Source organism: Filicampus tigris, chromosome 6 (genome assembly GCF_054856515.1).
Source record: "Filicampus tigris isolate MCC_2025a chromosome 6, RoL_Ftig_1.0, whole genome shotgun sequence".
Taxonomy (NCBI): Eukaryota; Metazoa; Chordata; class Actinopteri; order Syngnathiformes; family Syngnathidae; genus Filicampus; species Filicampus tigris.
Window position 1 is genome coordinate 322,217 of NC_141222.1, and position 25,284 is coordinate 347,500.

Here is a 25,284-nt window from a genome sequence, read left to right on the forward strand (position 1 = left end):
CAATGAAAGTGCAGGACTCCCCCCCAAAACATAAAGAAAGTTCAAAAGAACTTCAGCCAACAATGCTGACTTTTACACAGGTGCACAAGCACACGTGCATGTGTATGTGCCCGTACGCGTGTGCCCACAAGCATATATTCAAATCTGCACATAAACAATTGGCAAGAGCAAGAGGAGTTGGAATGCAAACAATAATAAGTGCATTTTTTCAAATTTGTGGGCAGACCTTTCATTCGTCATGTACGCCTGTACGCGTGCACATGCACACAAAAATATATTCATATCTGAACAAAAACACTTGGTAAGTAGCCTACTGATATTTTGGAGGAACACCGTTTGCCAGGATTGTTTGATTGATCAGCACAAACACGCGTGCACATGTATGTGCCAGTTCACTTCCGCGTGCACATGCACGCTCGCGTCCACGTGTGTGCTGCACACATACGTGCACACAAAAATATATTCATATCTGCACAAAACATTTGGTAAGTGGTAAAGGTGTAACAAAAGCCGGTTTAAACAAAAAAATTGCTTTTTGATTTGAAAGATGCAAATGTATCAAATTGAACCAAATCGAATTGTTCCACTTTGAAATATATTGAGATATGTATTGAATCGTGAAGGAAATGGCACATTTGCAATACTGATATGTTCCTTCAAATATATGTAGAATGACAACAAGAAAGTTGTTGCATCATACCCTCTCGAAGTGAGCCAAAAATATCGAATCAAATTGTAATCCCACTGAGTTGAACCGAATCGAATCGTTCCACTTTCAAATCAAACCGTCCTTGAATCGTTTCGCAACCCATGTATCAAAACCATTTCGAATTGTCTTTTGTGGAGGGATGCCCACCCTTAGTAGGTAGCCTACTGATCATTTGGGGAGCACAGTTTGTCACTATTGTTTGATTGATCAGCACAAGCACACTGCGTGTGCCCATGCACACACGGATGCATGCATGTGCCTGTGCACACTCACTCATGCGTGCACACAAGCATATATTCATGTGCCCATGAACAGTTGGCAAGAGCAAAAGGGGTTGAAATTCAAACAATAACAAGTGCATTTTTTTGTATTTGTGAGCAGCCCTTTGTTTCGTCACATGCACGCACTTGAACACACACGCTTGCTGCACACACACGTGCACACAAAAATATATTCATGTCTGCACAAAAACATTTGATAAGCAGCCTACTAATATTTTGGGGGAACACCGTTTGTCATGATTGATTGATCAGCACATGCACTCGTGTGTGTGTGTGTGTGTGTGTGTGTGCGTGTCATGTGCGCGTGCGTGCACACATAGCCTACTAGTATCTACTACTAGCGTGAGTGAGTGAGTGTGAGTGTGTGTGCGTTTGCGCGTGTGCGTGCGTGCACACACACACACGCAATCGCGCACACACACGCGCGCGCAAACGCGCACACACACACGCGCGCAATCGCGCACACACACTCACTCACGCACCCCTTTTGGAGCATTCCAACAATCGCTGACAATTTTTAAGGTATGAAATTGTAGTTACATGTAATCATTGCTATACAAATCCAAAGGGGAAATCCAAAGAAATGGTGGTGGATTTCGGTAGGCGCCAGCACTCTTCACCTGCACCAGTGAACATCCGGGGAACAGATGTTGAGAGAGTCTCAACTTACAAGTACCTGGGTGTTCATCTGAACAATAAACTGGACTGGTGCGACAACACAGACGCCCTCTATAGGAAGAGTCAGAGCAGACTCTTCCTACTCAGGAGACTGAGGTCTTTTGGGGTTCAGGGGACACTCCTCAGGAACTTTTATGACTCGGTGGTTGCATCGGTCATCTTCCAGGGAGTGGTCACCTGGGCAGGCGGCGTCTCGGCCCGGGACAAGAAGCGGCTGGACAAACTGGTCAAGAGGGCCGGCTCTGTCCTGGGCTGCTCCCTGGACTCTGTGGACTCGGTGGGGGACAGGAGGATGTTGGCCAAGCTGTCATCAATGCTGGGCAACCCGGACCACCCCCTCCAGGGCACCCTAACAGCACTCCACAGCACCTTCAGTGACAGACTGTTACACCCTCGCTGTGCAAAGGAGAGATTCCGCCGTTCCTTCTTGCCTGCTGCTGTCAGACTCTTTAACAAGAACATTGTGTAGTCTCTACAAACTGGCGGTCATTAGTGCAATTGTGCAGTCCTGCACCTGAGCTCGTATCGTGCAATACCCAATATTCCCCACTACTGTAATACCGTGCAATACTCAACATTCCCCACTACTGTTAGTCTAGTTTTATTTTTATCCAATGCTGTTCCTTACATTTCACTACAGCACTGCAGCACTGTCACTTAGAGTATTTTTTCCTCTGTACTATGTACAGGCCGAAATGAGTGTTCCTCATATTTTTTATGTAGATGTAGGTTGGTGTGTATACACATGTGTATATACACATGTTACTGCGTATATCTACATAGGTTTGATTCTAAATGTTTGCCGTCAATGTTATACATTAATGGCCACATTATGCCGCCGCCCCTGTGTGACCTATATCTTTGCTACTGTAACAATGAAAATTTCCCCACTGTGGGATCAATAAAGGCATTCTTATTCTTATTCTTATTCTTACAAGCAAAATCATTAATTAGTCTCTGGCGCCACCACCTGGTGTTTTAGGGGTGTTAACTCATGCACCCCTCTTGGACCATTCCCAACAATCACTGATAAATTTTAAGGTATGAAATTGTAGTTACATGTAATCATTGCTATACAAGCAAAATCATTAATTAGTCTCTGACGTCACCGGGTGTTTTAGGGGTGTTAAAACACTCAACACATTTTTATATTATTTCCCGTTTTTGAGTCACCACTGAAGCAATTGATTCAGTAATCACGGGAAAAGCATTCTGACACACCAGGTTTACAGAGGATTCGCATTTTTGAGGGACTTAAAGTGAACAAAAACTCAAACTTTGCGCATACACCGGGCCTGGCAAAAAATTTGATATTCTGTCGTCGCCATTCATGAGTACTAAAAAAAAAGAGGTCTGCAGGGCCCCCGATAGCCCTTACATTTGTTCATCAAAGCCCAGCTGTCGTGGTCCGTGTTCCCTGTTGCTGTGTTGCGCCGCAGTTCCTGCTTCTCCCCTTCCTTCTCTGTGCAGTGCTGGAGGGTGGCAGTAGGGGGAGCTTAACTCTGGCAGCAGAGACTCACCTGAACTACATCAGACTAATTAGATGGACTACTTAACCAGCTTCTCCCCATACTCCTGTGCCAGATGATTCCTAGACCTCCATGCTCCTTGCTGTTGAATCCCTCCGTCCACGCGCTCCAACTCTTGAGTTGACAACTACTGGTGAACTTAGTTACTCCCTTTTGTTGTTTAAATGTATTTCCCTGAGCAAGGTGATTCTCAGTTGCTACTTTGTCTTCCGGGGGGTTTTTAGTTGCTACTTTGTTTTCCTGAATATATATTAGTTTTCCATACTTTAGAACCCAGTGATTTTGTGTTGTTACTTTGTGCCAAAATAAATTTGACAGTCAAATAAAATCAAACTGATAAAATTAGCCACGCGCATAGACAACAGGATTAGGGAGAGACGGAGGGAGAAGACATGCCGAGCTCGCTACCCTCCAGCCTCATTGCTCAGCACAGCAAACGCAGGCAACTTCACCTTCTCTTCAGCCATGAACGCTCCCCAGCATCAACCCAGCGCGACTTCCCCTGCGGGACCAATGCAGTTGGGAAGGGCCCGACTCACCCCTGCTGAGCGACAACGGCGTATGAAGAATCAACTATGCTTCTGCTGTGGCCAGGGAGGTCATTTCATCGCCAGCTGTTACAAACTGCCAAAGGACGGGGCTCACCAGTAGGACGGGAGGCATTGGTGAGCCGAATCTCTTCCCTTTCCTCCTCCCGAGCACGTGTACGAAGTATGATTCACGAATCACAACGTTCGTTGCCGGTCCAGGTGCTGATTGACTCTGGGGCTGATGACAATTTCATAGACACCAACTACGTTTTAAAAAACAACCTCCCACTGACCCTGCTATCTTCCCCCAAGCGGGTAGTAGCAGTAGATGGAAGCCTCCTAAAAGAGGTAACACACCATACCTCACCCCTTAACCTGGTCCTGTCCAGTAACCACCAAGAAATAGTTGAGTTCTATGCAATAACCTCCCCACTCACACTTGTGCACTTGTGATTTTAGGGATACCCTGGTTAAAGTTGCACAATCCTCACATAGAGCTATTGGGACTGGAGCAACCATTGCCATTCACACTGTCTGAAGTCGGCAATAACCGTCAGAGTCCCCAGTTCCACCTGCACCTCAGAGGTCATTGACTTGAGTAACATCCCCAGCGACTATCATGACCTAAAAGCGTTTTTTTAGTAAGGACTCAGCGCGTTCCCTCCCACCGCACCGGCCCTGTGACTGCGGTATAGACTTACTTCCAGGGGCTCCGCTCCCGACCCACAGACTATACAACTTGACCAAACCAGAACGGGAAGCAATGGAGAAATACATTAATGAATCACTAGTGGCAGGGCTCATAAGACCTTCCTTGTTTCTCGTGGGCGCAGGGTTTTTCTTTGTAGGGAAGAAAGACGGAACCCTGCATCCCTGCATTGACTACACAGGCCTAAATTCTACTACAGTAAAAAACAAGTACCCTCCGCCTCTTCTTGACTTTGGATTCAGTCCTCTTCATGACACAACTGTATTCTCCAAATTGGACTTGTGTAACGCCTATCACCTGGTGAGAATCCGTGAGGGTGATGAATGGAAAACTGCCTTCAATACCCATTTGGACCACTCCGAGTACCTGGTCATGCCCTTTGGGCTCACAAACCTCCCCTGAGTCTTGAGTCTTCCAATCTCTGGTGAATGATTTACTGAGAGACTTGCTGAACAAGACAGTATTTGTATACCTAGATGACATCCGTGGGTTTTCTCGCTCGCAGAAGGAGCATGTGGACCACGTGAGGGATGTTCTCAGGAGGCTGCTGGAAAATAAGTTGTTTGTTAAGGCCGAGAAATGTGAGTTTAGTGTTTCCACGGTTAAATTATTGGGCTACGTAGTGGAAAAAGGGCACCCCAGAGCTGATCCTGCAAAAATCGAAGCAGTCAGAGGATGACCAGTTCCCACCAGTCGCAAGCAGCTAGAGCGTTTTCTTGGGTTCGCCAACTTTTACCGCCGGTTCATTCGCATATAGCAGCATCGCAGCACCTCTTACAAAGCTGACCTCCAGCAAACTTCGCTTCACGTGGTCCACTGACGCTCAGGATGCTTTTGACCAACTGAGGGATCTTTTTGTAAACATGCCTGTTCTTATTTAACTAGATCCCGAGCAGCAGTTTGTGGTGGAGGTAGACGCATCAGATTCAGGAGTGGGGGCCGTGCTCTCCCTGCGCCCGCCTGCGGACCAGAAACTGCACCCCTGTGCTTACTTCTACCGACGCCTCACCCCAGCAAGCGCAATTATGATGTGGGAAACCGTGAACTGCTGGCGGTGGTTCTGGCTCTTCAGGAGTGGCGGCATTGGCTGGAGGGGGCGCCCAGCTCTTTATTGTTTAGACTGACCATAAAAACCTGTCCTACCTCCGCTCCGCCAAAAGGCTGAACTCTCGCCAGGCTTGTTGGGCCCTCTTCCTCGGGCGCTTTGACTTTGCCCTCACCTACCGGAATGTGAAGCCCGATACTCTCCCCGACAGTGCCTCTGGGGAGGCGGAGGACGACGCTGGGACAATCCTCTCCCCCAAATGTGTGATAGAGGCTTGGTCAGTGGAGCAGGAAGTGCTCGACACACTCCGAAGTCACCCGGCTCAAGAAGGGTGTCCGCCAGGGAGATTGTTCGTCCACCTACCACCAGGATGCCTGTGCTTCTCTGGGGGCACACTTCTTCAATTGCATGCCACCCTGGGGTTCATTGAACACTCTGCCTTATCCAGCAGGCTTGAAGGCAGTTCATATGTTCCACTCCACAAACTTCCGACCACCTTGGAGACCGCCAACCTCCTGGTCCAGCATGTGTTCAGGCTCCATGGAATACCCGTCGACATTGTGTTGGTCAGAGGCCCGCAGTATACCTCCCATGTCTGGAAGGCTTTCTGTAGAGCGCTGGAGGTTTCAGCCAGCCTCTCGTCCGGCTACCACCCCCAAACCAAAGGGCAGACGGAGCATGAAAATCAAGACCTGGAGACCGCATTGCGTTGTGTAGCCTCACGTCTCCCTGCAACTTGGTCCACCCACCTCCCTTGGGTGGAATACGCCCACAACACACTGACCAGCACCACCACGGGCATGTCCCCATTCATGGTGAACTTCGGCTACCAAACCACCCACCAAGCCCCCCGCCCTCCTTTTCCCCAGTCAGGAGACCGAAGCGGCAGTTCTGTCCTCCATGCCCAGTTCTGCAGGGTTCGCCAAGTCTGGAGGGAGACTCGGGCAGCCTTGAGCAGAACAGCAGAACGCAATCGACGCCTGGTCGACAGAAAACTGACCCCAGCTCCGGACTACCAGGTGGGGCAACGCGTCTAGCTGTCTGCACAGGATCTGCCCCTCCAAGTAGGCTCACGCAAAATGGCCCCCCGCTTCATTGGCCCTTTCCCCATCGACAGGATATCAACCCCAGCGCCGTTCGCCTCCAGCTTCCAGCCTCGCTCAAGATCCACCGTCGTCCATGTGTTGCTTTTGAAACCAGTCACCGACAGCCCTCTCCAGCCATCTGAACCACCGCCGCCTCCTCCCCGCATCATCGATGGACATCCAGCATACACGGTGGACCGCATCCTCAATGTCCGCAGGCGAGGCAGAGGTTTCCAATACCTTGTGGACTGGGAAGGGTACGACCCAGAGGACTGCTCTTGGATCTCACGATCCCTCATTTTGGACCCACAACTGCTGCGGGACTTCTACGCCCACCCCTCAGGTAAACCCGGTAGAACGCCAGGTAGCGTTCGTTGGGGGGGGATACTTTCGTGGTCCGTGTTCCCTGTTTCTGTGTTGCGCCGCCGTTCCTGCTTCTCCCCTTCCTTCTCTGTGCAGTGCTGGAGGGTGGCAGTAGGAGCTTAACTCTGGCAGTAGAAACTCACACACTCACCTGAGCTGTATCAGACTAATTAGATGGACTATTTAACCAGCTTCTCCCCTTACTCCTGTGCCAAATGATTCCTAGACCTCCATGCTCCTTGCTGTTGAATCCACCCTTCCACGCGCTCCAGCTCTTGAGTTGACAACTCCTGGTGAACTTAGTTACTCCCTTTTGTTGTTTAAATGTATTTCCCCGAGCAAGGTGATTCTCAGTTGCTACTTTGTCTTCCTGGGGGATTTTTAGTTGCTACTTTGTTTTCCTGAATATGTATTAGTTTTCCCTACTTTTGAACCCAGTGATTTTGTGTTGTCACTTCGTGCCGAAATAAATTTGACCTTTTTTGGATTACTGCTCTCTGCCCCCCTCGTCCTGGCCTTTTAATTGCCTTACTAACACCAGTCCCGTTTGACCTACGGCTACGAAAACTGAGAGGTATGTGTTGCACCCTCAGACGTGAAAAAAGTCACATGTACAGGAAGTGAATTCTGAGTATTTTAAAGTACAATTTTGGCCCAAATTTGTGCAAATGTACAGGGGTCATACATTTGCCCCCTAGTCCTGGATGATGAACCCGATTGAAATTTAAATTTGGATTGTACCATCTCAACACTTGTGACAACAGGGAAAAAATATTTTACGGTTTCGAAACACTCTATCAAACTTGGCCTTTCATAACTCCTTAACAAAGGATACAAATACAGATGAAAACCCACACGATTGTGAATTTCATTATTTCATTATATTGCCACTAACACTGCACAAATGGTTCTGAAAAAGTGAGGTGGACACAAGTGGCCCAAACGCACAAGTAAATAAAACATTCGGAACTTAAGTATGTATGAAAAAAAAACAATCACACCTGCGTCATGTTCTGAAAATCAATGAGGTAGCAAAAGCCGAGGGGTGTGAGGTCAAGGCAGGGCTGCTGGCGGCTATGAGCATTCTCAATGGCGATAGCCACCTCTATGTCATACGGTGTCCATGAACCTGCATCATTTTCCCACTCCCACTGCCAGCCTTGTCCTGGGGCTGAGGCTGGGTCATAAAAACTCCTCCTCACTGGACGGATAGTTCCTGAGTTCAAAAGAGAAGGAAACGTAAATGTGAGTATTTGTGCTGGTCTCAACATGTTGTGGTGAGTACAAGTTAATATTTTTTAGACATGTGTACACTCTGCAGCCTGTGAATAATTTTGTTGCACACTACCAGTGTAGTTTTCATCAACGATGACAAAATTATTTGGTTAACGCCCCTTTTTTTCTGATAACGAGACGATGGCGAGCTAAATGTGGCTCTTTGATGACTAAACAATGACGTGACGTATATGAGTTTTCATTGACGAGACTGGGCGAAATTGTTAGCGTGTGGTCTGTAAGACGTTGAAAATGCATGACCAGAATTGTTCCGATTTTAGAGTGCAGTGCTAAGTTTCGATACCTCATACCTCAAATACCCACAGATCTCCACAGCTGCGGCGGCTGCTGAGACCCCGTGGTGGAATTCAGTCGCGCTTCGCGGGTTGGCGAACCGGCCCAGCGAGGTCATTCGGTCGACGCCTAGCCATAGGACTGATACGATGCAGTTTCTGACCCAAAACCATCCATCCATTATCGATACCGCTTATCCTCACAAGCGTCGGGGGGCGTGCTGGAGCCTATCCCAGCTGTCTTCGGTCAGTAGGCAGGGGACACCCTGAGTTGGTTTCCAGCCAATCGCAGGGCACACAGAGACAAACATCCGCACTCACAATCACACACACCTGGGGGTAATTTAGAGAGTCCAATTAACTTACCATGAATGTGGGAATGTGGGAGGAAACCGGAGGAAGCCATTTGAGTTACTTGTGGTCCATTGCCAGGTCATTTGGGTCACTTCAGGTTAATTTCCGGGTCTTTTGGGGTCATTTCGGTCACCTGAGGTCCATTTCCAGGTCATTTGGGTCACTTCCAGTTTATTTTCGGGTCATTTTGGGTCAATTTCCGGGTCATTTGGGTCACTTCCTGTCCATTTCAGGGTCATTTGGGTCACTTTCGGTCCATTTCTGAGTCATTTGGGTCATTTCCGGTCCATTTTCGGGTCATTCGGTCACTTCCGGTCCATTTCCGGGTCATTTGGGTTACTTCTGGTCCATTTCCGGGTCATTCGGGTCACTTCCGGTCCATTTCCGGGTCATTTGGGTTACTTCTGGTCCATTTCCGGGTCATTTGGGTCACTTCCGGGTCATTTGGGTAAGTTCCTGTTGATTTCGGGCCCTGCCCCAAGATGGCCGCCGCATTGGGGAGACCTCAGGGTGTGTACCCCGAGTCTAGCTCATGTCCCTGCCGAAAATGGCCGCCGCACTGGGGCGAGCTCAAGGGGAGTATCGCCAGTCTTGCTTTTGTCCCTGACCAAGATGGCCGCCGCACTGGGGAGACCAAGGGACAATAACACTGGTCTACTGGAAATGAATTGTGAATACTTTAATTTTTGTGGGTTTTTTAATTGTGAATGTTTGGAAAGTAGGAATGTTGGGGGTGTTGAAAAGCTGAATGTGAGTTGAATAACTTGAATGTATGGAAATTGGGAAAGTGTAAATGTGAAAAGTTGAACGTTCCAATGGAAATGAATGGTGAAGAGTTGTTTTTTAAGGGTGAATGACTGGAATGTGTGGGAAGTCGGAATGTATGGGGTGTGGAAAAGCTGAATGTGAGTTGAATGAGTTGGAACTTGGGAAGGTGTAAATGTGAAAAGTTCAACGTTCTAATGATAATTAATGGTGAGTAGTTGAATTTTTGTGGGGTTTTTTAAGTGTGAATGAGTTGAATGTGTGGAAAATAGGAATTTTGGGGGTGTTGAAAAGCTGAATGTGAGTTGAATGAGTTGAATGACTTGAATTTGTGGAAATTGGGAAGGTGCAAATGTGAAAAGTTGACTTTTCCAATGGAAATATATGGTGAATAGTTTATCTTTTGTGGGTTTTTCAAGTGTGAAAGAGTTGAATGTGCGGGAAGTAGGAATTTTCGGAGTGTTGAAAAGCTGAACGTGAGCTGAATGAGTTGAATGACTTGAATTTGTGTAAATTGGAATGGTGTAACTGTGAAAAGTTGAAAGTGCCAATGGAAATAAATGGTGAATTGTTTAATTTTTGTGGGGTTTTTAAGGGTGAATGAGTTGAATGTGTGAGAAGTAGGAATTTGGGGGGTGTTGAAAAGCTGAATGTGAGTTTAATGAGTTGAATGACTTGAATTTGTAGAAATTGGGAAGGTGTAAATGTGAAAAGCTGAATGTTCCAATGGAAATTAATGGTTAGTAGTTGATTTTTTAAGGGTGAATGAGTTGAAAGTGTTGCAAGTTTGAATTTGGGGGTGTTGAAAAGTTGAATGTGAGCTGAATGAGTTGAATGACTTGAATTTGTGGAAATTGGAATGGTGCAAATGTGAAATGACAATGGAAATGAATGGTGAATAGTTGAATTTGTGTGGGTTTTTTCAGGGTGAATGAGTTTAATGTGTGGGAAATGGGAATTTTGGGTGTGTTGAAAAGCTTGACCAATATGGGTTGAATGAGATGAATGTTGTGAATTTCAAATTTGAATCATGTAAATGTGAATTTTGAATATGGCAATGGGAATGAATGGTGGAATTTTGTGGGTGTGTGTGGGGGGGGGGGTTACGGGTGAATAAGTTGAATGTGTGGGAAGTAGGAATTTTGGGTGTGTTGAAAAGTTTCCCAATGTGAGTTGAATGAGTTGAATCTTGTGAATTTGAAATTGGAATGGTGGAAATGTGAAATGTTGAATGTGCCATTGGAAATGAATGGGATTTTTGGGGTGAAAAACGGGTAATTTTGGGGAAACCGTAAATTTTCTCGGCGAAAAAAAAGGAATCCATGCTGGCGTGAATGTTTGGAATATATTGAAGTTGGAATGGCGAGAATCGGTTGAAAAATGTGGAAGTAGGAGGATGCCAAAAAAGTGCGAGGAATAAAATAGAATAATAATAATAAAGTTGAATGGTGTAGAATAACAAATGTGTGAAGGCCTACACCTCTACACAATAATAAGGTGAATGGTGTAGAATAACACAATAATGTTATAGATGAATGACATAACATATGTGAGAAGGTCTTCGCCTTCACACAATTATTGCTACCCATATTAAAACTCTTTATAATGAAAAAAATTTAAAAACTATTCTGAAATTGTATACACTTTTTAGGCATTGAAATCTTTGAATGTTCAAGAGCATATTGTAATGAATTGGGTTAACTGTGTTGTGGTCGGATTCGTGTGTTGCTGAGTTGTGATGTTTCCGAGGTACATGAATGCATTGTACAGCAAGCGAGTGGAGAAGCGGAGAAAGAATAGCGCGAGCAGTTGTACTTCGATTAATAAAAACGGCTAAAAAGACTGCTTGCTTCCTCGTCTAAGAAACATTCACAGTCGGATGATGCCGTGCACGTTCGACGTGCTAGCCGCTAGCCGCAACACAGCTGCCGATTTCATGTAGCAATGTCGGCACAACTTTCAGACTTATCCACGCACCTTTCCCCATCGGCGATGGGGAACAGGAAAGCCAGAATGTTCCCAAACAGGAGACTGCAGTGTACGTTGGGACCTTCGAGATCTGGCTCTTTTCTGGCTTTCTCTTTTGTGCTGCCACTCTCGTCTCCCGCATGCAACAGTCAGTGTACAAGCTCGCGCTAATAAGTGGACCGAACCGAACATGCCATATTGAAACGTATACGTTCCATTAAATGTTAGGCAAACCCCCCTCTCTGTCCAATTTTGAAGACACATTTTTATTCTTTGGCTTTTGATCCGAATTGAGACTGATAGTTTTCTGCTGTTTCCCGGTGTCTATTGTATAGGTATTTTGTGTTTTAATTTATTGCTTTCTCTTGTTATATTTTTGCTCTTTTGTTATTGTAATGTTAAGTGCTTTGTTTTAGCTGTGTGTGTGTGTGTGTGTGTGTGTGTGTGTGTGTGTGTGTGTGTGTGTGTGTGTGTGTATATGTATATGTATGTATGTATGTATGTGTATATGTATGTATGTATGTATGTGTATATGTATATATATGTATGTGTATATGTATATATATGTATGTGTATATGTATATATATGTATGTGTATATGTATATATATGTATGTGTATATGTATATATATGTATGTATATATGTATATATATGTATATATATATATATATATATATATATATATATATATATATATATATATATATATATATATATATATATATATATATATATATATATATATATATAAAATTAGGGGCGTAATGGGACACTAAATCACATTTCAGTTCGGTTCCGTTTTTTGGAAACTTCGGTTCGGTATATTTTCGGTACAAAAAACAGATTTGTATTTTAATGTTTATTTTGAAAAGATGACAAGTAAATGAAAGAAAAAAATAGAAAAATAAATAAATAAATAAATAAAAGCGAACCATTCGGGTGATATTCTAAGAAATTACACCAGAATAAAAAATACACTAACAATAAAGATCTCTTCATTTAGTAAATTAGGACACTGAAATCGTTAAACACTCAGCAGCAAAAGCCTATGACACATCTAAGTATTCAAGTTAAAGCCAAGTAGTCATTACAGTACATATATACACTTTTTGTGATAAAAAAAAAAATACATACAATAACAGTTACAATTATTGCTAGCTATATTAAAACTCTTTTTATAATGAAAAAAAATTAAAACGTCTTTATGGAATTGTATACACTTTTTAGGCATTGAAATCTTTGAATGTTCAACAGTATAACGGATTGGGTTATCTGTGTTGTGGTCGGATTTGTGTGTTGCTGAGTTGTGATGTTTCCGAGGTTCATGAATGCATCGTACGGCAAGCGAGTTGAGCAGCAGAGAAAGAAGAGCGCGAGCAGTTGTACTTGGATTAATAAAAACGTGATAATTAAACTACGTCTGACGGCGTGTTCCTGGAAGACGCTACACTATGATAAATCTCGCTATTTAAGTTTCACGTTTTTACTCCCTCGTTTGAGAAACATTCACAGTCGGATGATGCCGTGCATGTTAGACGTGCTAGCCGCAACATAGCCACCCATCTCATGTAGCTAGCAATGTCGGCACACAACTTTCGGACTTATCCACGCACCTTTCCCTATCGGCGATGGGGATCAGGACAGCCAGAATGTTCCCAAACAGGAGACTGCAGTGTACGCGGGGACCTTCGAGCTCTGCCTCTCACTGTTGTGCCGCCACTCTCGTCTCCCGCAGACAACAGTCAGCGTCGGTGCGTAAGATCGCTCTAATAAGCGGACCGAAACGAACGCAAGTGGACCGAACCGAGCATGCCATACCCAAACGTATTAATATACCCGAGTGTACCGTTACACCCCTAATATATATATACAGTGGTACCAACACTTAATCAAATTAATTGGTTCTGGAAGAAATTTCTCAACTAGACAATTTTGTAAGTAGACACGTGTTTTTCATGTAAATGCCCTAATCCATTCCAAGCCCCCCACAATTCAGACACAAATGTTTTATAAAGCATAAAAATGCATCAAAACATGTTACAAATACATGTTACAATTAGATTATTGCACAACAAATGAGAGTTGTGCATAATGTAAAAAAACAAAGAATAGAGTAAAGAATAAAAATGATGGCCGTTTTCCTTTTGATTGCTGTCCTCATCCCTTTTTGCCCTCTTTGGTTCATTTCTCTTAGGAGTGTTTTTATCCTGGCGTTTTGTAAAGAACTGATTTAATAACGTGGCGACTGTCGACACATTACGGTCATATTCTTTGGCGAACTCAACCAAAAACATCCCTTTTTCATACTTTTCTATTATCTCTTGCTTTGTATGGACCAAAAAAAAAAAATCTTCTTCTTTTTCTCGTTTCTAATTCACGTACAACTATCGGAACACCTCATGGCCCGAGGGGCGAATTACGAGGATGCTGCATAGACATATCTATCACATATATATCTATCTACCTGTCTATCAACACACATAGACACATATGGTAGAGGTCCCTCTTAGCCAATGGGATGCCAGGATGATGCTAGGTAATAGCCAATGGCATAGCAGCTATGAGTATGTTGCGTTCAGGAAACTCTGGAGCTGCGAGTAGCAGCCCATACTGTATTTTTACCTTTCGTATCCTGAAATTTCAAGAGGCAATATTTTCCTGTTGAGGCGTTTTGTAACTTCAAAATTTTGTATGAAGATACGTTCATAAGTACAGATACCACTGTATAAAAATAAAGTTGTATTGTATTGTATATATGCGCCCCTGCCCAGTGCCAACCCTGAGACACATCTCTCCCTCCTGTAACACACCTGATTCAAATGATCAAATTCAGCAAGGTCTGCAGATAACGATCCTGAAAGCTGGATAACGATCCTGATCATTTGAATCAGGTGTGTTGCAGCTGAAGTTGAAAGATGGACAGGCAGGACAGCGGCCCTGAGGAACTGGATTGAAGACTCCTGCCCTAAGATAACCAGTGTCCAGTTGCGATGGACTCAATGCCCTGAGCATACAGATCATACATAACATGTTTGCTTTGTGCCATAAACGTCTAGCCTTCACATTAACATGATGTCTTACCTGTGTCTTGCCTGAACTGGTGCATGGATTGGAGATCAATGATGTACGGAGAAAGTCTACTTTCCACCTGGCCGAGGACCACGCTCCCCCCGCGGGTATCTCCACTCTGAATGGCCGCCTCTATTTGGTGGGAGACGGCAGGGCTGTAGGGCCGCCACCGACCGTGTTCGTTATGCCATTCCCAAACCACCACAGCAGAAGCCACGAGCATGTTGTTACTGTTGGCCCTGCGAAGATATTAAAAGATGCCACAGCTAAATAACCACAGCATTCTTCTCAATTTCGACTGACATCATGACCATATATTATCCCAATAACAACAAGACGATGTGCTATAGCAGGGGTGTCAAAGTCAAATGGACGGGGGGCCAAATAAAAAAAATTGCGACAAGCCGAGGGCCGGACTGATAGAATGTTAATTGAATTTTTTTGTCCGCTGATGACTATGTCCACTTTATATTTCTGTAATATATTTCATTGCCTCTATGTTTGACACCCCCCTGGTTGTTGTGTTTTTATGCTCGGAGTTACTAAATAAAAAAATAGAATAAAGTATATTACTGCTACTTTTGCGAGGCAGCTCGTACGTCACTCCCGCTAATGACGCGAGCAGAAGCCGCTGCCCGTCTTGTGAAACATCAATGGAACGTTTGCATTTCTCCTGCCAAACAATTTTATGGTTGACTCGGGCTACAAGATTGTATGAACTGTACATAGTGAAGTAAAACGGAGAGGATCATATGATTGGTATGATGTCTCCAGCTGACTCTATTTTAGAGTGGCAAGGTATAGATGTGGATGCTCCTGTCAGAGAACACAGGCCCGTATTCCACTTGACACGTCTATTTACTGTGGTCTGCAACAACACAGACAAAGAATAACCTGGCAACATCATCCAATGCATATCCATTAGTTAACAATATGCCTAAACAATACAATTCACTGTATTAAGCAATTAAACAGCCAAACAATACTGTACATACAATACACTTTCACACGTTTCATCACTAGAATAGTAAGCATACTGGCCGAAATAACTAACTAGTGTTCATCAACGTGACATCACTCACGAGAACATATCTAGGCTATTATGTACAGCAGTTACCTGACACGAACCTAAATGATTAAACTCACCTTTTGACATTTACACACAACAGCAAACGTGGTGAAACACGGGAAATCTGCAACTACTGAGTTTGCTGGCACGAAGAAACTACTAGCTAGCTGTGTCGAAGGAGGAGAAAGAAAATAAACCACATCTCTCTTCTATCGACACTTAGCGCTCGAGGAGCGTTCAATGCATGCTCACAGTGTGGGACATCTCAGCACTACATCGAAACTCAAAGAATTTATCAAATGTCAACAATTACTAATAGTAAAACAACGTGAGCTTTCTAACATGAAGTATTTCTTAATAAAGCGTGTTTTACTCCGAATAACTTTACCACAATCCGATTCTGAAAGCCACGAAAAGTGACGTGAAGTCTTGAATCGGCAGGTAGACGACTGAAGGACGATCCTCGCAAAAGTCGCGGTAATGTAACAACAGCCAGGGGGTGGCAAACATAGATGCAAAGAAATATGTGTAGCGAATTGGGTTATCTGTGTTGTGGTCGAATTTGTGTCTTGCCAAGTTGTATTGTTTCCTAGGTTGTGGAATGCATAGGATGTGGCCCGCGGGCCTTGACTTTAACATAGGTGATCTACCCCCTGCAGTGCCCTTCTTAGTTGCAACGTTTGCGCTGGTAAATAACTAAAGTAGAAGCTGGAACCATTGCAAGGCTGCATTTTTTCTTAAACATACTGTCTTAATAAATGGGGTTTGACACGTAATATATTGCTCTTGATGGCAAACTCAAATTAATTGCATTTTCTACCTTGTAATTCTTTGAGCCACTTCGGCCCGCTTACCTGCTGATCTCCTGGGTCCACCATCCAAAGTTGGGATGCAATCCTGTATCGACGTACACTTTTTCATGAGGCAACTCGGCTCTTGTCCTCCCCTGCCTCCACCATTGCTCCCTTCGCTTCCACAAGGGCTCGAACAAAAGCGTGTCCCTTTTGGTGAAAACAAAACTGCAGTCCATTCGGAATTCCATCCAATATAGATCCAGTTAAAAAAAAACTAAAATTAATCATCGTGCAATGGAATCACTCGTCCATCAGCTTTTTCTGGGTCCAACTTGACTCTGCTTTGGGCTGACCCTGCTGTGGGCTAACCGAACTAGGACTCGAGTATGGCGTGAAGTGGCCAGCGCTCCACAATTTCCCCGCCTGGTGTCAATCAGCACATCGCACACAATTCGAAGCCAAAAGAGAGTACGGCTCTTTCGTCCGTTGTCATGTTGCCATTAGGTGTGCATTTTAGCTACTGGATGACAATCCCGCAACACAAATAATAATTTCGGTATTTTGTATGAAAGACGAGATCGTTTTCATGGGTAGTTGACAATCGCCAATACGTGATCCGCGAATGCATCTGTGCTCGCTGTGGGCTCCATAGCTCAGGGGTTAGAGCACTGGTCTTGTAAACCAGGGGTCGCGAGTTCAAATCTCGCTGGGGCCTGTTAAACTTTATTTTATACGATTGTTAGCTTTTAAATTAGTTTGGAGTTGCAGCTCGTCAACACAAACGTGCCTCTTAAATATAAAGTAAACCATTCTATCACCTTAGCCTGCCAAACTCGACTACGGCTACGACTTAATTATGAAGAAAATATTTTGTAAAACATTGTGCAGTACCCATCCAGTCACCGTTTTTAAGCTGCCACAGCTTGATTGTAACATTTTGAATCATAATTTACAATATTTTAGTCAGAGCCCGGATAGCTCAGTCGGTAGAGCATCAGACTTTTAATCTGAGGGTCCAGGGTTCAAGTCCCTGTCCGGGCGTGTGGTTTTGCATTGCGTTAAACAAAAATTGACCTCAGTTTTATTTACTGGCCTTTTATTTGACCAATTTTCACAAACAGTTTCTTTGTCAGCCGTCGAAAGCAACAACACATTTTGCTTAGGTCATCGCAATACTATTTTTTTGCTTACTTGGCATTTAGCCAAAAACGGAATATAAGTGAATAAGGCCCCTCCTTATATAATATCGTATTCCAACAGAATCTCACTTTCATCACTGACAATAGGTTTACACTGAAGTATGTACTGAAGGAGGGTACGCTGCACGTTCTTCTCTACTGACGTCGACGTAATGGTTTGCTTTCCGCCAATAAACACAAAGGAAAAGAGAAACCCGATGACGTCGAAAATGACGACGCAATAACAGCATCAGGAAGCCTGCATGAAGGGAGCTTGGCGTGAAACACAACGGCGGAGGGGTTGCTGACTACACTACAGAAGAAGCACCAAATAATAAAAAAACGTTGATGTATAGAAGTAATCTTGACTATACATTTCAGCTGTGCAGAGAGAGCCACGGAATCCCCGGATGAAAGAGTGCTTGCCAGGTGAGCTAGTTAATTTTACGTTAGCCGATCGTACAGTGTATTAAGATGTCAACACAACTGTCATCCTCAGTGACGTTAAACATTAGGTCAGACGTTGGGTCGGGAAGAAATTGCAACTTACGCTTTTAGATCATTTGAAAGCCACTGTCACCTGAGAAGGACTGTGTATGCCTCACGTGTTTTCGTTGCCACTTCGCTAGCATTGCTCGTGACTTCAAACCATATTCTCTTGACTAAGCGTTGAAAACACACTATCGAGGTGTGTTTTATGCGGTGCATTTGCTTTATAATTTCAATGCGAGTATTTGATACTGACCTAACTATTCAAAATTTACTCAAAATGTTTCCATTGTTTTTCCAATGGCATATGCACATTCTTCCTGCACACTAGATAGGATCGTTAATCCTGTTAATAAAGTACATTGCCTGACTAGTGTCGGTTTCAGGATGGCCGGAGTGTTCGACCTAGACTTGGAGACTGAGGATGTCAGTGATACAGAGGTCTGTCTGAAGCACTTTTCCTCTAAAGACTGCTGTTCTGTTAATGATCCAATCCTATATTTGCAAATATATAGTTCTGTGCAAAAGTCCTAACGGACCCACCACGAGCTTTGTTGACAATTACCTTTTTTTCTTCAGCAGTCAGTATGGCTTTTCCAACAATAACTGATAGCAAACAAACAAAATACAAAACCAATTTGCACAAATGATTGTAGCGGAATTGTACACAAACCAACAACCACAAGTCAAAAAAGTGCTAGTGGAACCATTGGAACCGTCCAACCTTCAGACTCATTGTTGGCACCCTGTATGTTCCATTAATTGGAAGTACCCTGCCAGTAAAAAAAAAACAAAAAACAGATGGACAAAAAAACACAAATACAACGTCCTGTGAATTGTTTTACATGTAGTAATAGTTAAGCCTTGGTAGATGTTGGTGCTCTAGCCCATGGCCTACTTGTAGTTTGGTCATTAGGACATGGCTGAAACAACAAATATAATGGTGTCCCAAGACTTTTGCACATTAATGTATATAACAATGAATGAAGAACTTTCACTACTTGGGCTTTTTGTTCCCCATCCTTAGGATGATATTTGTGACGGCACCGTAACAGAACCGGAAAAGTGAGTACAATTCATCGTTATACTTAACCATACTACATTGACTTGAACCTCATACAACATTCAGATGCAACACTCCATATGTATATAGTGGATATAAAAAGTCTACACAGCCGTGTTTGTTTATGCCAGGGTCCTCATTTAGCAAAGGGTGTGTAGAGCAAGTTATAAATTTGTTCGTACGACTGAAATTGAGTATGTGCGATGTATCCACCGATGTTTGGGAGCCCATTTTTAGATTTCAGCTTGTTGATGATTTCTGTATAGACATTCTGTCTGTCGTTTCAATGTTCTACTGCAAGGTTTTGTGTGTACATATGGTCAGAGCTGTGCATAAATCTATGCATGTCCTCACGCACACAAGTCCAAATTTATCAATCCCATACTTCACATGACAATGTTTGTATGCATGCTTTACTCACACTTCTGTGCTTACGCATGTTTGATAAATGAGACCCCAGGTTTTTGTGATATTGAAAAATGAGCCCAAGATAAATCTTTTTAAACTTTTTTTCTCACACCATTAATGTGATCCATCACACAATTAATATGATCAACTAAAAATGGGAAAAATGTTATATTTTTTAGAGGGGAAGCAAAAATAAACAACTTAGAAAATTTGGGGGCACAAGCATGCACCCTCTTATAACTAGTATAACTAGCACAGAGTCAGCCCTGTTACATGTTTTTAATGATATCCTTCTGGCACATGACACTAGAGATTATGTATGTCTTCTTTTCTCGGATTTGACTGCAGCATTCGATACGTTGGACCACGGTATTCTACTGGCTTGTTTGCAGCACAAAGTGGGCATTAGTGGAAGATCTAGAGTAGTTTAGATTAGGAATAGACCGATATGCTTTTTTCAGGGCCGATACAGATTATTATTAGTCAAACAGGCCGATAACCGATATTTGAAGCCGATATGTATTTGTAGAGAAAAGGGTAAAATGGTGTCAAATTTGTGAAAAATAAAAACTCCAACACTTGACTTAGTTTAAAGCCCATGTTTATTAAACAACTTTAGTGATGTACAACATGTTAAAGCTTTTCTAGATCTTAAAAAATAGACAACTTTGTTTTAAGTCTCACAAAAAAGTGCAGGGAGCTCCGGGCTCAGCTGCATGTCTTAAAGGTCAATGAAAACAAGCATCTCCTTACAGTAAATAGTTTTCTAAAAATCCACTATAACTGAAATGTTTATGTAGCCCCGGACTACTCAAAGATAGTGTTATTTTGATATCGAGTAAGTTGGACTAGATTCTCGAAGGCCACAATAGTGGTAAAGGCAGGTGTGCAAATGAAATAGCTGGAAACAGAAATGAGCAACAAGAACAAATGTATTAAATGTAAACAACAAAAAACTATTTACAACTTAACAGCCGGCATCTATATACATGTGGTACCATAGTTCACAATTGAAAAAATAATACCCGAGTCCTCAGTAATATTCAGTCTTTAAATCAATGTCCTTTTTTTGTAGTCTTATGTAGACCTTGAAGAAGTGGTGTAATAGTGGTAGTTGGGTTTGTTACCACATGATGTTTCTCAAAGGATAGAGAAGAAGGTTTCCTTATCTCAGTTGTGGTTCTGGGCACAGGCTCGCCATCTCCATCGAATGAGAATTCATCCTCTCGAATCTTCTTGTACAGTGTCTGTACCAAGGTAAAAGAAAAAATAGCCTGCATAACAATAATTGTATTATTGTATGGTGCTAATAAAAGTATTATCAATTTGCATAGCCTGCATAACAATAATTGTATTATTGTATGTAGCTAATAAAAGTATCAATTTGCTCATCAGTCTCATCAGTCGCTGTAGCTTCACAGTAGTTCTCAATTTCTCAAACACTGCATCCAAATATCACATTCGAAAACAGTTATTCATATACATACATGCATGTTTTCCAAAATATCATTGTTACACATGAAATTAACCAATGCAATAACAATAACATTCATTCATTCATTCATTCATTATCCATACCGCTTATCCTCACAAGGGTCGCGGGGCGTGCTGGAGCCTATCCCAGCTGTCTTTGGGCAGAAGGCGGGGGACACCCTGAATTGGTTGCCAGCCAATCGCAGGGCACACAGAGACAGACATTCACACTCACAATCACACCTAGGGGCAATTTAGACAGTCCAATCAACTTACCATGCATGTTTTTGGAATGTGGGAGGAAACCGGAGTACCCGGAGGAAACCCGCGCAGGCACGGGGAGAACATGCAAACTCAACACAGGGAGGCCGGAGCCGGGATTGAACCCACGACCTCTGAACTGTAACAATAACATATTTCTCTATTTATCTTGAATTCCTTATTAACCCTATGTTTTAATATTAACATGTATCAATCATTTGAATTAAGAGATAATTGTATTACCAACAATGCAGATGTTTGTCTCTGTGTGCCCTGCGATTGGCTGGCAACCAATTCAGGGTGTCCCCCGCCTACTGCCCGAAGACAGCTGGGATAGTAGGCTCCAGCACGCCCCGCGACCCTTGTGAGGATAAGCGGTATCGATGATGGATGGTTGTATTACCAACAGGTAGTTGAGTAATTCAATATTCCACTTTAAACTCACATTACATCAAAATGAGCATTTAACATCCAAATGTCATGTAATTTTCCCAAAACATATTTACACATTCATTTGTCAACCTAAACCTTGCTTTAGAAATACCTTGAAACAAGTACAATCAAGTTTCTTACAGCAAATAAGCAGTATATTACCACTCGCGATTAGCATAGCTTAACGTTAGCTTCGCGTTAGCCTAGCATTATCGTTTTTACGTCGTAGCACATGGCGACTCACCAAGACAACGTTCTAGTATGAACACGGTCGGACTGTCAATGACCCTCAGTCCCCGCTGGGATTCACACTTTTAAAATAAAACTTTCCCAATCAGCATTTGAATATTGGTCACATTTACTGTGACTCCGATATGTTTCTCACTCACCAAGATGGTATATTAGCATCAGCACTCAAAAGAAATCGTCACGCAAACTTTCAGTTGGGCATCCAAGCGGAAAAGAACGAAAAAGCCAAGGTGAACTCGAGATGGCGTCCCAAGTAGGTGGGACCACTTGACTTTGTCCAATTAGAAAGTCATTATCACCTAAGTGACATTCCACAAGGGAAATGAAGTAAGACAGAAGATGCACACTTCCTCTTCCCAAAATAAATGTTTTTCAAAATAAAATGGTGCATTGAAATAAAATATAGCGTTTTCTCTACTGGGTTACATTTATCTTTCACTCATCTTTGTTTTAAAGTTCAAAAACATAAAAGTGAATCCTCAAGGCAGCTACTATCCAGAAAAATAAGCATGATTCCAAGACCGGACTTTCACATGCAGTACTTTGCTGTCAATTTTTGCACCATGTGCAGCACTTGGAGCGGTGGTTGTTTTAAAGTGCTCTGTAAATAAAGTTGAGTTTAGCTTTTCATTCCGTGGCTTACACACAGGCACGAACCCACTGGCACTCACTCACGTCTTACTTTTAACACCATTTCCCGATATTGACAGCAACTTCTCTCAGGAGCCATGTCATTCACAAAGCAAATTAACTGTTGTGATATTGGGGGAGTGGTTAGCTTGAGCTGCAAGGCAGCTTACTGTGGCGAGCAGAATTTCCCCTTGCGTTTGTATGACATAGAAGGGCTCATAGTAATGTTACAAGTGAGTTGTCGTAGACTGACATTTACTAAAATTTCGGCCAAGTTTATTGCATTACCTTGAACTAGAAACTCGCAGACTCCCGTTGTGTATGTGCCTAGCTCGTTCAGGAGTCAGAGAGAGAGAGAGAGAGAGCAGGGAGCAAGCACGCAGCTTTACGCTGATTGGCTGTTACACACTGCACAAGGAACCAGTCAGATGGTGGGCGGGCCAATCTGCCTATGGAGGCAGGGCCAGTCGTGCAGCAAACAGAGAGAGACACACACACTGCAGCAAGCAGGAATAAAGCAGTTTTTAATTTATCGGCCATAAAATGAAAAAAAAAAGCGGAATGCCGATAATCGCCAAAATGCCAAATATCAGCCGCGATAATCGGCCCGGCCAATAATCGGTCCATCCCTAGTTTAGATCCTATTTGGCTCTGCCCCTTTATCGTATGGTGTTCCACAGGGTTCTATTTTGGGGCCCTTGCTGTTCTCGTTGTATTGCTGCCCCTGGGTTCCATCCTTCAAAAACACTGTATTTTACTTCGACTGCTATGCAGATGACTGTCAAATCTATGTACCGCTGAGAAAAAAAAGTCGCTTTGTCCTTAGGACCACTTTAGTTCTGTCTAGAGGACATCAAAGCCTGGAAGGCACTAAATTTCTTGAATTTCAACAAAAAGAAAACAGTCATTATGGTGTTGGGTCTAAGTTCCTTTTCTCCATCCCACCCTTTGACCTGGACTCCGTGGCATCATATCTGAAGCCTCTCGAACTTGGGTTTTAAAAAGGACAGTGATCTTAAATTGGACCGGCAAATCAGTGCTGTTGTTAGGTCCAACTTTTTTCATCTTAACAAGTCAGCCAGTCCTCTCTCAAGTATCTCCAGTTGGTCCAAAATTCTGCTGCTCGTCTCCTAACTGAAGTTCGAAAGATGAGCACATAACCCCAATTCTGGCCTCCCTTCACTTGCTCCCAGTGCATTTTAGGGTTCATTTTAAGATGCTTCCATTTATTTACAAGTGTTTAAATGGCCTCGCCCCAGCGAACCTCTCAGGGCTCCTCCACTCCTACGCATCTTCCCGGAGCCTCAGGTCTGCGGACCAAGCGTTGCTCGAGGTACCGAGGACTAAGCAGTGCCTCACAGGGGATCGTGCCTTTTCTGTTGCTGGTCCTTGCCTTTGGAATGACCTTCCATTAAATGTAAGGCAAGCCCCCCTCTCTGTCCATTTTTGAAACCCGTTTGAAGACACATTTCTATTCTTTAGCTTTTGATCCGACGTGAAACTGGAAACTGACAGTTTTCTGGTGTCTATTGGATATAATATTTTGTGTAAATGTATTGCTATTTTGTTGTCTGTAAAGTGCTTTGTTAAACTGTAGCTGTTGTGAAATGTGCTATATAAACAAAGTTGTTTTGTGTACTGGTGTGGTGTTTGGAATTAAACACATTTATACTTGGGACTTAAGTCTTACATTTTCTCCAAAATGGCCTTATAATGCTGCAAGTTTTTTGTGTGCACCAAGTTCAAAAATCTGTAAATGTTGTGTGACTTTGATGAGCGCTCCACTTGACTGACTGGGAGCATTTCCTGCCAACACACTGCTTATATAGGGAAAAGGCGGGCGTGACTGACGGCAGCATGCAGACTTTAAAAGGGCATTAAAGAGGACGCTAAAGTCACGGCCCCAGTCGGCAAATAGCACCGGTATGTGCATTGTGCAAAACTATCGAAAGTGGCACTGACACACTTATGAAGCACAGTTTAAAAAGCTGGGAAAAGCGTCTCTACAGTCACCATTCGACTGAGGGTAATAATGCTTGCAGAAGAAATGGAAATTGAACATGTTCGCTTTGTTCGCTGGCATTTGACCGCAAGAGATTTGAAACCTGAAATCCGCAGCCACTCATTCGCGTACAGCAGAGAGGGGCTTCGCATGGTAGTAGACGAGGACATAATTTTTCGACATCCTAATCAAGTGGCCGACACTGTGGTAATGTCAACAATATTGTCGTCTTGGCAAAGTTCAACAGCTGCAAAAAAACAAAAGAAAAAAAGTAAAAATATACCGATGGTATGGAATGGCATTACATCTCATGCATGCGCAGAATGTACTTTAATGGTCAGCGTTGCCGTCTTGTCATTGCGGTGTATTTTTCCAGCGTGACGTGCCGACAGCCATCCCAACACCATAGGGGGTAAGCGTCTGTCACAATTGGCCAACTCCTGGAGCCCTTTTCCAGAATGATCTTAGCTGGGCGCATTGCACCGTCAACCCCGTTTGTTGTGTATATGGTGAGGGGTGGCGAGCTCGGAATGGTGCTTAAAGTTCCGTGCTATCATCCTGGTCTTGTTTCGCTGCAAAATA

The 25,284-nt window shown here is 43.4% G+C and overlaps 2 protein-coding genes and 2 non-coding genes across 11 annotated transcripts in view; 3 read left to right on the forward strand and 1 right to left on the reverse strand.

Moving 5' to 3' along the window:
* LOC147145414 (E3 ubiquitin-protein ligase DTX4-like) overlaps window positions 1-17,040 on the reverse strand; it is a 66,551-nt gene extending 49,511 nt beyond the window's left edge. Inside the window, exons 1-3 of one of the 3 annotated variants that reach the window (XM_086033128.1) lie at window positions 16,583-17,040; window positions 14,667-14,903; window positions 7,931-8,145 (exon numbers count right to left, since the gene is read on the reverse strand). In XM_086033128.1, coding sequence (XP_085889254.1) covers window positions 7,931-8,145; window positions 14,667-14,903; window positions 16,583-16,601 — 471 coding nt within the window. In that variant the 5' untranslated portion in view covers window positions 16,602-17,040. Of the gene's footprint in view, window positions 1-7,930; window positions 8,146-14,666; window positions 14,904-15,800; window positions 15,947-16,577 lie in introns of those variants that run through there. The other 2 variants (XM_086033126.1, XM_086033127.1) reach the window with 2 other exon arrangements.
* A 119-nt stretch (window positions 17,041-17,159) lies between these two features.
* trnat-ugu (transfer RNA threonine (anticodon UGU)) lies at window positions 17,160-17,232 on the forward strand. The gene has a single exon. It is a non-coding gene; the product is annotated as a tRNA-Thr (tRNA).
* Window positions 17,233-17,485: 253 nt separating this feature from the next.
* Window positions 17,486-17,558, forward strand: trnak-uuu (transfer RNA lysine (anticodon UUU)). The gene has a single exon. It is a non-coding gene; the product is annotated as a tRNA-Lys (tRNA).
* Window positions 17,559-17,910: 352 nt separating this feature from the next.
* The window catches only part of LOC147145417 (ribosomal protein S6 kinase beta-2-like), a 92,566-nt gene continuing 85,192 nt past the window's right edge, over window positions 17,911-25,284 (forward strand). For 2 of the 6 annotated variants that reach the window (XM_086033027.1, XM_086033032.1), the window contains exons 1-3: window positions 17,912-18,124; window positions 18,571-18,625; window positions 19,212-19,249. In XM_086033027.1, coding sequence (XP_085889153.1) covers window positions 18,572-18,625; window positions 19,212-19,249 — 92 coding nt within the window. In that variant the 5' untranslated portion in view covers window positions 17,912-18,124; window position 18,571. Of the gene's footprint in view, window positions 18,125-18,558; window positions 18,626-19,211; window positions 19,250-25,284 lie in introns of all 6 variants that reach the window. The other 4 variants (XM_086033031.1, XM_086033033.1, XM_086033029.1 and 1 more) reach the window with 3 other exon arrangements.